Source organism: Apium graveolens, chromosome 3 (genome assembly GCF_009905375.1).
Source record: "Apium graveolens cultivar Ventura chromosome 3, ASM990537v1, whole genome shotgun sequence".
In the NCBI taxonomy this organism is placed as follows: Eukaryota; Viridiplantae; Streptophyta; class Magnoliopsida; order Apiales; family Apiaceae; genus Apium; species Apium graveolens.
Window position 1 is genome coordinate 30,996,342 of NC_133649.1, and position 13,806 is coordinate 31,010,147.

The 13,806-nt window shown below is 36.1% G+C and overlaps 1 protein-coding gene across 1 annotated transcript; it reads right to left on the reverse strand.

Annotated features, from left to right (window-relative positions):
- Positions 1-1,397: 1,397 nt before the first annotated feature.
- Positions 1,398-2,462, reverse strand: LOC141712054 (metalloendoproteinase 2-MMP-like). The gene has a single exon (XM_074514825.1). It carries the CDS (start codon positions 2,413-2,415, stop codon positions 1,462-1,464), a length of 954 nt encoding a protein of 317 aa, XP_074370926.1. The 5' UTR covers positions 2,416-2,462; the 3' UTR covers positions 1,398-1,461.
- Between the last annotated feature and the right edge of the window lie 11,344 nt (positions 2,463-13,806).

Sequence of the window (13,806 nt, forward strand, 5' to 3'; positions counted from 1 at the left end):
TGTGTGTGTGTAAGTTCTTTGTATGTGTCTGAACTTTACATTTACAGAGTACAAAATGGTTATAACTTTCACTTGGTATCAGAGCTCTGCAGGTTCGAAGGTCCTGTTTATGCCAAAATATCAACCACGACACACATCAGAATCCATGGAGACACCAAGAACAAAAACTACACTGCCTGGTCCCTAAAAATGAAGGTCTTCATGAAGGCACAAGGTGTTTGGGGCGCTATTGAACAGAAAAATCCCGGGGCTGCAGTATATGAAAGGACTGTGCAGATGGCTCTTGCAGCCATTTATCAAGGTGTGCCAGAGAATGTGTTGTTGGCCATTGTAGAAAAGGAAACAGTAAAGGAGGCTTGGGAGGCAATCAAGACAATGTGTATGGGGGTGGAACGAGTACAGGAGGCTAGGGTGCAGACATTAAAGGGAGAATTCGAGTCTCTCATGATGAAAGACTCAGAGAAGATAGAAGATTTCTTCTTGAAACTGAGTGGCATTGTGACTAACATTCGAGTTCTTGGAAAGGCTATGGAAGAATCCAGTGTTGTAAGGAAGATTCTACGTGCTGTGCCTGATAAGTTTCTCCAAATAGCTTCAAACATTGAACAATTTGGAGATGTTAAAGCCATGTCAGTTGAAGAACTGGTGGGACGTCTCAAGGCCCATGAAGAAAGAATGAAAGGTAGGAGTGAGCAAAGTGAGCAACAACAGCTTCTCTTAACTAAGAAATGGAAGGGCAGGCTGGACAAGAGCAAGAAAAAATGTTTCAGTTGCAACATTGCAACATTTATGGTCACTTCGCCTCAGAGTGTAACAAATCTCGACGAAAGAAAGAACACTGTCAAGAAGCAAATTTAGCACAGTTTCATGACGACGAACCGGCATTGCTGTAGAGGCCATATGGGCCAATAAAGACAAGCCATACGGGCTTGTGAATAATAGCCATAAGGGTTGTGATCAGTGGTGCCATATGGGCACAGAAAGGCCACACTGGCTGGATTAATGTATTTGCCATACGGGCGGCATGAAGAAGCTGTTTCAGTTCAAGGCATGCCATACGGGTAGCTGAATAATTGATAGATGAATATAGAATTAAAGGGGAGATTGTTATAGTTTAATTCTATATTCATATGTTTAGTTATTATTTAGATATTTGTTTTATTTGTGGTTGGGTTTTAATTTAACGTCATGAGCTTTAGTTATTGATACAAACTAATGTTTATTAGTATTTGAATAAGTTAGTAGACGACGTTAGCTGGTTTGGAAGTAAAGCTGTTAGTGGAGTTATGGTAGGAGTCTGTTAGGTCCTGTTGGTAACCACGTTTGTGTGTGTCTTTGTGTGTGTCTGAACTTTACATTTACAGAGTACAAACTGGTTATAACCTTCAGAAACACTATAACATCATATACCAATATCATATAAATATATAAATAAAAGGAGAGAATTAAGAGAGGTGCAGGCTAAAAGTTATATAAAGCCCTCATGCCCTCAAGATCATCATACTGTATATCTGTTGAGACTCCCGGACGAGTAGTTGGATACATAAGTGCATTTTCAACGGAGCTATGACCAAGTCCAAGAAGGTGTCCAATTTCATGCATAGCAACACTCACCAAATCAATATAATTAGAATTAGGAATAGCTCCTATAGAAAACGATTCATCCGCATCGCAATGAAGCCTTCCATCTGTTGGTTTAAAAGCATGAGCTAGAACTCTACCTGGACCATCAAAAGGGTGCCCGTCCCCATGGTCACCGCTTGCAAAACCAATCGTGAGATCAGAGCTATCATAATACTGTGTTTCTGAGAAACTAAAATACTGTGTAACCGAAGCCCATCTATTAAATGCTCTAACAAACGCGGGTTTAGCATCAGAAGGCGTGGTTTCATCAAACCAGTAAGTAAGAGTTGTCTTACCAACTGGCCATCGAGGGGTCGGGGAGCCTGGAAAAAAAGTATAATGAGAGACTGTATGGAGGTTTTTACGACTAGTGTGGTGGTGATGTCTTTTTTTGTTTATTCTCATGGTATTAGTTCCATTAACTATATCGGGCACTCCGCACCGTGGCATTGCCATCTTTGATATCGTTTCAGAATCTAGAGTTCCGGTAACATTGAGATTAAAGTTGGCCTGATAGGTCTTCATTGCAGCCTCAAGAAAATCATCAAATTCGTCATTATCGTGAGCTTTCGAAGAATGATAATTTAGGTATCCGAATTTGTTCAGATACTTTTTTAGCTCACGAATACCTGCAAGAGTTTCACCCTTTTTGCATCCTTCAAGATTCTCAAGGAATCCGGAAGGGTGTGGCTTAGTGAAGGTAGTAGTAGTGTTTTCGGAGTTGGTTGGAACAAGGAGGATCAAGAAGAGGAGAGAGATGCATGATATTATCAGCTGAAGATAGTGTGCCATGTCTCTTTGAGGAAGATATAGAGAATGAAAGAAAGTGTACCAAACTAGCTACCAATATCATCCATATTTATAGGGGGCGTAATTTTTATTAATTTGTTGATTTATTTCTTACGTAACTTCTTACGTATTATCCTGGTCTGTATTTTCCTGTGGAAATGTGCTTTCCTGGGTTTGTGTTCTCCTGTGGAAATGCAAGTCCGTCCCTCCCGGTGTACAAGGCACAGACTATTCAATGAGCAACGACGAGAATGTTATAGTTCCACATCTGTCTTCTACTTTATAGGTTATACATCAGATGTGGCACCAGAGAGTTACGCACCTGTCTTATACTGCGACTGTGGCACAAGATATTTCGTTTCTGTGGCATAATTGCAAATCTGTCTTGTTAACAATGGCAATTATTTAATGAGAAGCTAAAAATCTGGGAGAAGAAAATTCAAAGGCTAACAGGGCGGGCCATATATACCTGACGAGGATATAAAAAATAGGGAAAACCGATTTTTAATCTCCCGGCTATTTATTTTTTTTCAGAAAATTATTACTTACCTTATATTTAAAAAAAAATCATTCACGTTACATTTTTTTTTTATTTTAAACCATTCCATTAATTTTGGTTAATGGTTAACTAGTTTCGAAGTTATGAATGCATATATTGTTTGATTTTAAGATTTCATGTATTTATTTCGTATTTTTGGGTTATAAACTTGTATTCGCTGGAAAAGTGGACGCCACTTGTGTTTTTCATTTTTCCCGCTAATTGAGTGACTATTTCTTAGTATAAGCCGGTGTACCAGCCTTTATAGGAGTGTATTGGTTCATATGTATTAAATTTTATTGAGTTTTGAATCAATTTTAATATTGTCGGGTTTAAAAATCGCCCGATATTTTTGTTGAACTTGACGAAATCATCGAGAAACACATTGGTTGTGATTGTTGGGACTAAATATAAATTGTTGAGTTTTTATAGAGTGATTTGGACAGAAAAATATAAAAAAACAGAGCTGATTTGATCATTAATTGGCTTGGCCGAAAAAGCGGTCAGTGATTCGGTTCGCCTCTAATTCGGATTAAAAGCAATTAAATTCAGATAAAAATCGGATAAATTCGGTTCGAATTAAATTCAACTCGGATTTTTTCGGATCATAACTTATTTATTTTTGTAATTTGTGAGACTTAAAAATATATTTTTTTAATATAGTACTTTTAACATAATATAATATACTTTTACAAAATATTATGATTAAATAATAATATTATCATAAACATAAAATAATTTTAAGTATGAATTCTGCTTATTTCGAATCATATATATTCGATTCGAATAATATATAATTCAGTTTTGTTCAATTTCAATTTATAATCGTATCCCGTATTTTGGATAATTTTCGGTTAAATTTGTGGTTTGGATAATTTTCGGATCGGTTTAATTTAAATTTTAAATAATTATCAAAATATATGATACGAATCTCGATTTCATGGATTTCGGTTCAAGTATTCAGATCCAAACCCATTTTGACAAGTTTTTGATTGTGACCGTAGCACAAAATATTTGGATCGTGATGGCATAATTGTAACTATATCATTTTAATAATGGTAATTAATTAATGAGAAGCAAAAATTCTGGGAGTATAAAATTCAAAGGCTAATTAGCAGGCCATACCTGATGAGGACATAAAAAATAAGAGTAATTCCACGTGCATCAAAATAGTTTTCGTCTTGTCTTAATATATATAAAATTTATTATTAAGGTTCTGTTTGGAATTATTATTAGAAATTATTATGCAATTAAAAAGAGTGTTTTATAAAATTTATAAAATTGTTTGGTAGTTTTTTATATATTTTTTATAATAATATAAATAAAATAATTTTTTTTATTACATTTAATATTAAAATTAGGAGTTATAAACACTGAAAAGCAACTTATTTCAATTTTAAAATAAAATAGTGGGATCATACTTCTTTATGGCTAGAAACATTTTATTTTGCAATAACAATACCCACATAACTTAAAATATAATATGTGTCATTTTGAAAATTTAATGTGATTTTGGAAACTAATTAAGATTTTTGTGGTTTGCACTACTCTAAAAATATAGGCCACCATCTTATATAACATTCTTCATTTCTTATTCAGTCGGCCCCAAACAAATAACATTTTGACTGTCATAAAAAAAATGATAAACTAGAATTGTAAAAAGATATTTTACAATAAAAGTGTTGGAAATAATGAATATTACAGTAATGTAGAGGTAATTATATAACATATTTAGCAAGTCAAGGCCAAGATAACAATTAATAAAACAAAACATGTAGATAAACAGCATGCATATCAGTAACTGTAAGAACAAAAAAAGACCAAAAAGCGTACTAGTAACCATAATTTTAACACAGTGAAAAGAAACAAAAAAGCAGTGGTAGCAAACAGGTACAATGCAATAAGAAAAATGATCAGCTGAGTCACCATGCCTTACTCGAAGCCCCGAGTGCTCTTGAAGAGATAATCGCCCCTACCTGCTGCGTTGGGATGCTTGCAATGCCCCTCCTTCACGATAAAACAGCTCCGGACTTGATGTTCACAACAACAACAAATCCAACTTCGACTCGCAGCTCAGTCTCTGGAAAAATCAGCAGCTCTCAGACAGTGTTTGGGAGAGAAGAGAAAGCAGAGAGGAGAAAAAGAGAATGTAGGTGTGGTATGTAAAAACTCAGCAACTTAGTCATTAATTTATACTAGAGGCTAAGTGTAACTGGCCACCCTGAATTAATTTCAGAATTAAACTGCACATTTATTAAATAAATTAAAACTTATGAATTTTGAATTTAAATAAAATGTAACATCTTTGCATTTATCTCACACACTATATCAGCTTTAATTTTTAATTTGAATATATTATCAGTTACAAGTTATATATCAAATGTCCAGGTTCAATGAATGTGACTAAACCCACTTACAAAGAGACTCAGCCCAATTCAGAGACGCCGAGACATTCACCCAAATCGGCCTTCGACCTGACCCGACCCGACCCGATGCGGTGCGTGGCGGCGCGGGGCGGTGGCGGCGCGCGCGTGTGTGTGCATGCGTGAGGCACACAAAAACACAATGGCCCATCACACACCTTAGTTGTTGTACACTACCCATGTGTGTGATACTATATAAAGCCAACACCCCCTTTATTTATTTTCAATGTGGGACAAAACATATTCTCATTTTTTCAAGCTCTTTCAAGCTAATTTCAACTCTAATTCTCTAAGGATTTCATTAAAAAAAATCTTAAAACCATACATGAAAGTTTAAGTTCACATATCATGGAACAACTTCCAATTATTAGATTTTAGGATTATCATCAAGAACATAATAAAAATTATGATCTAAAATCCATTTTTTCTAACAATCCTCCACAAATTCATACAGAAATGCGATCAGGTTTTTCATGATGACTTATTTTTCAGAGTCGGTACCCTTCCGGGTTTGAACTCTCCTAAGTCCTCTACTTCAATGGCTACCGCATTCAGATGGAATGTTTCACCTTGAATCTTAATCTGTTTAGTATAACCATGTTCCATAGACGACGCTAAGTCAACGACTATGGTGCCAATCTACGGCTTTGAGACATTAATGGTCTTGTTTCGATCTTATTCGTCGAATGCTTCATGGAATAACCTTTTCCTCTAATTGCGACCACACAATTACATTCACTTAGCTGGGAATCTCCAGAGATATACTGTTTTCATCTCGTCAAATGGCTTGGTCCCATTCAGAGTTTTAACACTCATGCTTTTCTAGCAGCGTCAGTACCTTCTAGGTTTACAAGGGATAGACTCAGATACAATAGTATCATCTATGTAGCAAAGGTACTACCAATTCATCCTTACAACTTGTTATTACCACATTGAATACACTTCGAGGTATCTCCTCTCATGTGTATTGGGTTCGCACTGTTGATGAATTATGATGGATTGACAGTTTCATCCCCAACCTTGACTTGAGGACCACTGCAGGTTCCAGTCTCTTAGTCAAAGGATCAACTATATTATTCTGAGTTCCTATGAACTCTATAGCTATAATCTTATCCGACACTAAACCCCTTATAGACTTGAGTCTAACTTGGATATGTCTCTTTATTTTAGCATTATGCTTTTTACTGCTAATCTTGTCGATAGTTATCCGACTATTATAATAAATAGCAATAGCAGGAAGTGGTCTGCTTACTACAGGTATCGCAGACATAAGTCCGTGTAACCATTCAGGCTCCATCCCCGTAGCCTATAGTGCACACAACTTAGCCGCAAATGTAGAACGAGTCACTATAGTCTGTCTTCTTGACTTCCAGGATATTGCTCCACCAGCCAAGGTGAACACATATCCAGTCACTCCATTGGAACCAGACTTCTTAGCTATCCAACTTGCATCACTGTACCCTTCAAGCACACTAGGAAATCTCATGTAGTGTAAACTAAGGTACATTGTGACTTTTAGATATCTAAGTACTCTATCAAGAGCATCCCAATGAATTCTGTTTCAACAGCTTGTATATCTAGCCAACTTAGACACAGAATATGAAATATCTGGTCTAGTATAGTTAGCAAGATACTGCAACCTCCCAATAATCTGAGAATACCTTAACTGAGATACAGGCACTCCTGAAGTATTCTTGACAAGGACAACTTTAGGATCATAGGGTTTACTAGCGATTCTACATTGTGAATAACCATATTTCTCAAGTATAGATTTATTTATATAATGAGATTGAGTCAAGGTTATTCCCTCAACCGACTGAAACAGTTTGATTTCAAGAATCACACTAGCCTCACCCATATCCTTCATTTCAAAATGCTTTTTCAAGAATTATTTTATCTCGTTAATAATCTCAATATTGGTTCCAAACAATAAGATGTCATCCATATATAGGTACAAGATAACACACTCAATACCTTTAACTTTGGTATAGACACACTTGTCACTTTTATTAATCATATATCTGAATGGCAATACAGTTTCCTCAAACTTTTTATGCCAATCATGAGAGCTTGTTTCAAGCCATAGATGAACTTGATTAACTTACATACTTTCCTTTCATTGCCAGATATAACAAATCTCTCAGGTTGGTCCATATAAATCTCTTCTTCAAGTTCACCATAAAGAAAAGCGTCTTTACATCCATCTGATGGATGATAAGACCATGGACAGAAACCAATGCTATAAGCATTCGAATTGTTACCATCCTTGCAACCGGAGGGTATGTATCAAAGTAATCAATTCCTTCATTCTACTTAAAACCCTTAGCTACCAGTCTAGCTTTGTACTTATCTATTGAGCCTTCAGGGTTCAACTTTCTTTTAAAGACCCATTTGCACCCGATAGTAGAACACCCAGGAGGGAGATCAACCAACTCCCACGTTCCATTAGAAATAATAGAGTCAATTTCACTCTTAACAGCGCCCTTCCAATGCCTTCACTCTGAAGAATCCATGGCTTATCGGAAAGTTAAAGGTTTGCCCTCGACATTGTAAGTGATAAAATCACCTCCAAAGTCCTTAACTACCTTTATACGCTTGCTTCTCCTTAGTTCCTCTACTTCCTTAGGAATAGGGCTACTACTAGGTTCCGCCCACACATTTGTCATCTTTTCTACATGATCAGGAATGGAACTTAATGTGTGAGTAGGATCTTCCTCAGAAGTCGTTTCAGGTTTTTCCAGTCTTCATAGGGTAGACATCCTCAATGAATATAGCATCTCGAAATTCAACTATCGTATTTGCCACTATACCATCTATGTCATATTTTAATACCAAAAATCTCATAGCTGTAGTGGTTTCAAGATAGCCCAGAAAGATACAGTCAACAGTTTTCGGACCTAGTTTCTTTCTCTTGTGTTCGGGAACAAGCACTTTAGCAAGGCACCCCAACAAACGAAGATACTTAAGACTAGTCATCCTGCCTTTCCATAACTCCAAGGGTTTCTTATCCATGTGTTTCAGAGGCACTCTATTCAAAATATGGCACGCCGTATATAGAGCATCTCCCCACATATATTTAGGCAACCCAGAGTTAATAAGCATACTATTAATCATATTTTTTAAATGTTCTATTCTTTCGCTCAGCAACCCCATTAGACTCAGGTGTGTATGATGGAGTAACTTCATGAACTATACCATTGTTTGCACAAAATTCATTAAAAGCATTACTCTTATACTCACCATCTCTGTCAGATCTCAATCGTTTAAATACCTTACTAGTTTGTTTTTCTACTTCAGTTTTATATATAATGAATTTACTAAGTGCTTCATCCTTATGTCTAAGTAAATAAACATAACAATATATACTAATATCATCTATAAAAGTAATGAAGTATCTAAACTGGTCCTTGATCAACACACCACCAAATTCACAAATATCAGTGTGTACTAAAACTAACAAGTTTGAATCCCTAAAAATACTGTGAAAAGGTTTCCTTATTTATTTAGAAGACACACATACTTGACATTTAGAATTCTTTTATATGGTATATTTTGGAATCAACTCTAAGTTCATCATATTCTTAAGAGCACCAAAGTTTCAGTGACCTAGTCTAGCATGCCATATATTCGAGGATTCAATATAGTTAACAGAAGGAATATTATTATTATTCTAATTCCCCAAAACGGGTTCAGAATTAATAACAAATAAATCATTTGACAAGTAACCATTCCCAAAATATGCACATTAGCTCTAGTATCTATCAACCATTCATTTGACAAATAGGTAGAAAATATTACAGGGTTGTAGGATACATACGGGTCAAGCACAGGGTGGTAGCGCAAGCGAATATTGTGCTTTGAACCGCAAGTAGGCCCGTAGCCTCACCAACGACCATGTTTGCTACGGGCCCACTTGCGGTTCCAAGCACAACATTCGCTTGCGCTACCACCTCAGTTTTCTTCACTTTCTTTGTAGGACGGTCCTTACTCTAGTGCCCGACCTGCCCACAAGACCAACATGGTTTGTCTGCCTTGGGTTTCTTAGCCTTGTCCTTGTCACTCGTAGGCTTATTACTATTAACTTTCTTAGCAACAACCTTCATTTTCAGTCCTACAGTTGCTATGTTTACCTTCGAGGTACCGTGATCATTTGGCATCACATGTCCTTGTTTGGACTTGTGTTGTTCTTGGGACTAAGATGTCCATCATAAGGTTGGTCCAGGTGATCTCTTCTTTCTGTCTTTTCAGGTAGAGAGAGAGAGAACTCTTCCCAAGACTTCGGGAGCTTTTCAATCATGCTCATAACCTTGAACTTCTCAGGGAGGTCCATTCTAGACTCCTTCAAAGCATGCACTATCATCTCGAACTCATGCATTTTCTCAGTCATGGACTTAATGTCCACTAGCTTGAACTCAAGGAACCTAGCCACAGAATACTTTTCCAGACCTTGTGAGTCAGTATTATGTGTCTGGTCCAGCTTCTCCCATAAGAGTTTTGTTGAGTAGGCATCAGAAGAATAAACATCAAACAAAGTATTTGTTAGAGAAACCAAAATAGCCGCCCTAGCCACCCCATCCTTCTCCGCCAACTTCGCAAAAGCCTTAACTGTGTCAGCCTTTTCTTGATCTACAACCGGTTTCTCATACTCCACAATCGGCCACAAACCCTTTATAGTCAACCACAATTTCATCCTTTTCTACCAGCAAGAAAAGCTGATGCCATAATTGAATTTCTTCGATAAACCAGTTAATTCAACGGCTTGTGGAAAATTATAAGTGGTCCAATCAATGACCCCAGCAGTTGCACCAGAACTACCACCACCTACGGGAACCTTAGTTTCGCTAACCATTATTCTAAATAATATATAACTAATTATCTCTTCAAGAATGTTGGAAATGATGACTATTACAGCAACATAGAGGCAATTATATAACATATTTAGCAAGCCAAAGCCAAGATAAGAATTAACGAAACAAAATATTTAGGTAAACATCATGCATATGAGTAACTATAAGAACAAAAAAAAGACCAGAAAGCGTATCAGTAACCATAGCTTTAACAAAGTGAAAAGAAACAGAAAAGCAGTGGTAGTAAACAGGTACAATGCAACAAGAAAAATGATCAGTTGAGTCGCCAGGCCTTGCTTGAAGCCCTGACTTCTCTTGAAGAGATAATCGCCCTCACATGCTGCGTTGAGATGCTTGCAATGCCTCCTTCAGGATAAAATAGCTCCGGACTTGATGTTCACAACAACAACAAATCCAACTTCAACTAGCACCTCAGTCGCCGGAAAAATCAGCAGCTCTCAGACAGTGTTTAGGAGAGAAGAGAAAGCAGAGAGGAGAAGAAGAGAATGTAGGTGTGGTTTGTAAAAACTCAGCAACTTAGTCCTCTATTTATACTAGAGGCGGGGCGGCGCACGCGTGTGTGTGCGCGCGTGAAGCACACAAGAACACAATGCACCATCACACACCTTAGTAGTTGTACACTACCCATGTGTATGATACTATATAAAGCCAACACCCCCTTTATTTATTTTCAATGTGGGAGACAATCTTATTTTTTCAAGCTCTTTCAAGCTAACTTCAACTCTAATTCTCTATGGATTTCATTAAGAAAAATTCTTAAACCATTCATGAAAGTTTAAGTTCACATATCATGGAACAACTTCCGATCGTTAGATTTTAGGATTATTATTAAGAACATAATAGAAATTATGATCTAAAATCCATTTTTTTCTAACAAAAAGTGGGTCAGACAACAAAATTTCTTTAAAATGGAGAGAGTGATGAATCAAGTTTAACTATGAGCTCGTTAATGATCTCACTTCAGCAGACTCACTTCAACAGACTCTAACTACGTTATAGCAATCCTTCTTAGAGTGATCAAGTTTTCAGAAGACAAATTGGGATGGAGAACCTTTATTCTTGATGAAGATAAACAGGAACTTCTTATGAAGGATTGGTACAAGTAAGCTTCTAGGCACATGAGTGAAGATGAGTGTTGTCAATGGTCTTAGCAAAAAAAGCCGCCCCGAACTAAACTGTGGTCTACCCTTGTGTTAATTTAAATTTATTTGAACGGTTACATGTTAAGAGAGATGGGAATATCATTGTTCATAATCTCATTTAATTATTCTTCTTCAGGGTTAGAACTTAAAACAAATTTGAAACCATAATTCTCTAAGTACAAGTATATTCGTCCTCTGTACGTAATACTGGTAATTTGATTCATGAGAAGAAATAGTAAAGGGCGAATCATTTCTGTATAAAAACTAAAGCCACATCAAATATATAGAAACACTATACCACAAGTGAACATAGGCAACCCCTATTATACAGTTGCATAAGGCCTAAATGGTGTTGCATAAGGTAATAGGCAACACCAGGCAGGGGTTGCCAATGTGGACGTGGCCATAGAGCCCTAAAGCAACGAATTATGCAACACCAGAAAGCGTTGCATTATGAGTCTTTTGCAATAATAAAAGCGTACAATGACAACAAAAGTTAGTGTTGTAAAAATGAAGCCACATCACCACTGTGTCCTACGTGGCAAGTGACACGTCATTTTTCCAAGTCAGCAATGGTCCCTACTTTGACACGTCAGCAAAGGGGTCCCACATTTGCCACATCAGCTGTGGGCTCCATTTTTGCCACGTCAGGAGTGGGTCCCACAATATGTAATGCAATACTGATTTTAGTCATTTGCAACACCATTTTTTCATATGTAACATCATGTTCAATCTTATGCAACACCATATAGTCAAATGCAACACTTCAAAAATTAAAAAAATTGACATAATTATTTAGTTTTTACATTATTCCTGCCAAACAAGGAATCCAACAATCAATACAACAAGCATCCAATGAAATTTAAAATTTACTAAACTGTTTCTAAAGATTAAATCAGATACTTGGTTCTAACTATCAAAGTAACAAATTCTAACTTCAAAAGAATAAATGAGCAATTTTTTTCTTTTCTTTTGTAAAATAATATCACCTACTCATTTCAACTCTAGCCTTTGCAGACAACTCATCTTTATTTATCCTCAATGTTGTTGTTCACTTCCAATGTCAATATTTCATTTTTCGAGGTAGCTCCGCATATTCCACAATACTTCCCACGCCCTATAACATATTCATGCTTTGAAAAGTGATATTCACCATCCTGAACACTAGAAGTTTCAGCTTCAAACTTGGCCGCCTGGACATGCAAAAGACAGATGTTTAGCAATGTTAGAAAGATGTTCTTCCATCTTGGAGCATTCAAAATAATTCAAGAAAGTCATTTAACAGTATATGAAAAGTGAATACAAGTACTAAAAATTCATCTGCAGTATATGCAATTCACTGATATGGAAAAGCGAATTGCATCAAGCTCATATAGCAAAACTTGATTCAACTGCCCCTCACTGACACCATCCCTAAAGACAGTATATTATTAGTATACATCGTAAACATTACAAAAAGTATGTATGAGCTATAATATAACTTAGAAAATAACGGATACCTATAAAAAATAATACGCTGCGGTTTCTGCCCGGTTGCTCTTTGATTATCAACTACTTGATAATCATTATTCCAAAAGAAAAAACTTAATTAAAACTTAATTATCAACTACTTGAAACATCATTATTCCAAAAGAAAAAATGACTTTCTTACAGAACATAGTACATCCATTTCTAATTAACTGTATCATATTTTTAACAAACAAATCACACATTCGAATAACAAATACAACCAAATCCTTATAATATCCAACAAACCTCTTATGTATATTCATTACGAGTACCTATTGCAACAGATTGCCTACTTCCTTAAAAAAAATCTCATGCAGGCCATACTAAAAACCTATTACAACAAACCATACTATGTTTTGCCTAAATATCTGCACATGGTCTGCCATTAGCAATACCCTTGATCAAAAAAATGAAATGGAAATTACAAAAAAAAAACGGAAAGAATCCTTCATTGATATGCAAGTGGAAACTATAAAAAAGAATCAACGAATCAATGCAGCAATGCAGCAGTCTCTAGTGAAATGCTACAACAGTCTCTAGTAAAACACAACAAATGGAATCCAATTAACTTATCTCAAGTGAGCATCAAATTACAAAAGGAAAAGTAACGTAAACCTAAAATAAATCACACACACACAAACATACACATGATAATTCAATCAGATTCACATAATATAACAATAATTGTTAAAAAAATCAATAAATCAAAATTCCTAATTAAGAAGTAAATTAAAGCTTTACCTGACCGTAAGCAAGAACAGTGCCATTATATCCCTGACATAGTGCATCAACTAGAGGAGCAACACACTCCTCGTAAATCTGGGAGGAATGTTGGCCAGAGCTACCGTAAACATAATCAAATGTGAACACATGAGCTCCAATTTGTACCTATTTAATACGAATTACAATAAACA

Coding starts and splice junctions, on each gene's coding strand:
- LOC141712054 (XM_074514825.1), bottom strand. CDS start 2,415: ATGGCACACTATCTTCAGCTGATAATATCATGCATCTCTCTCCTCTTC.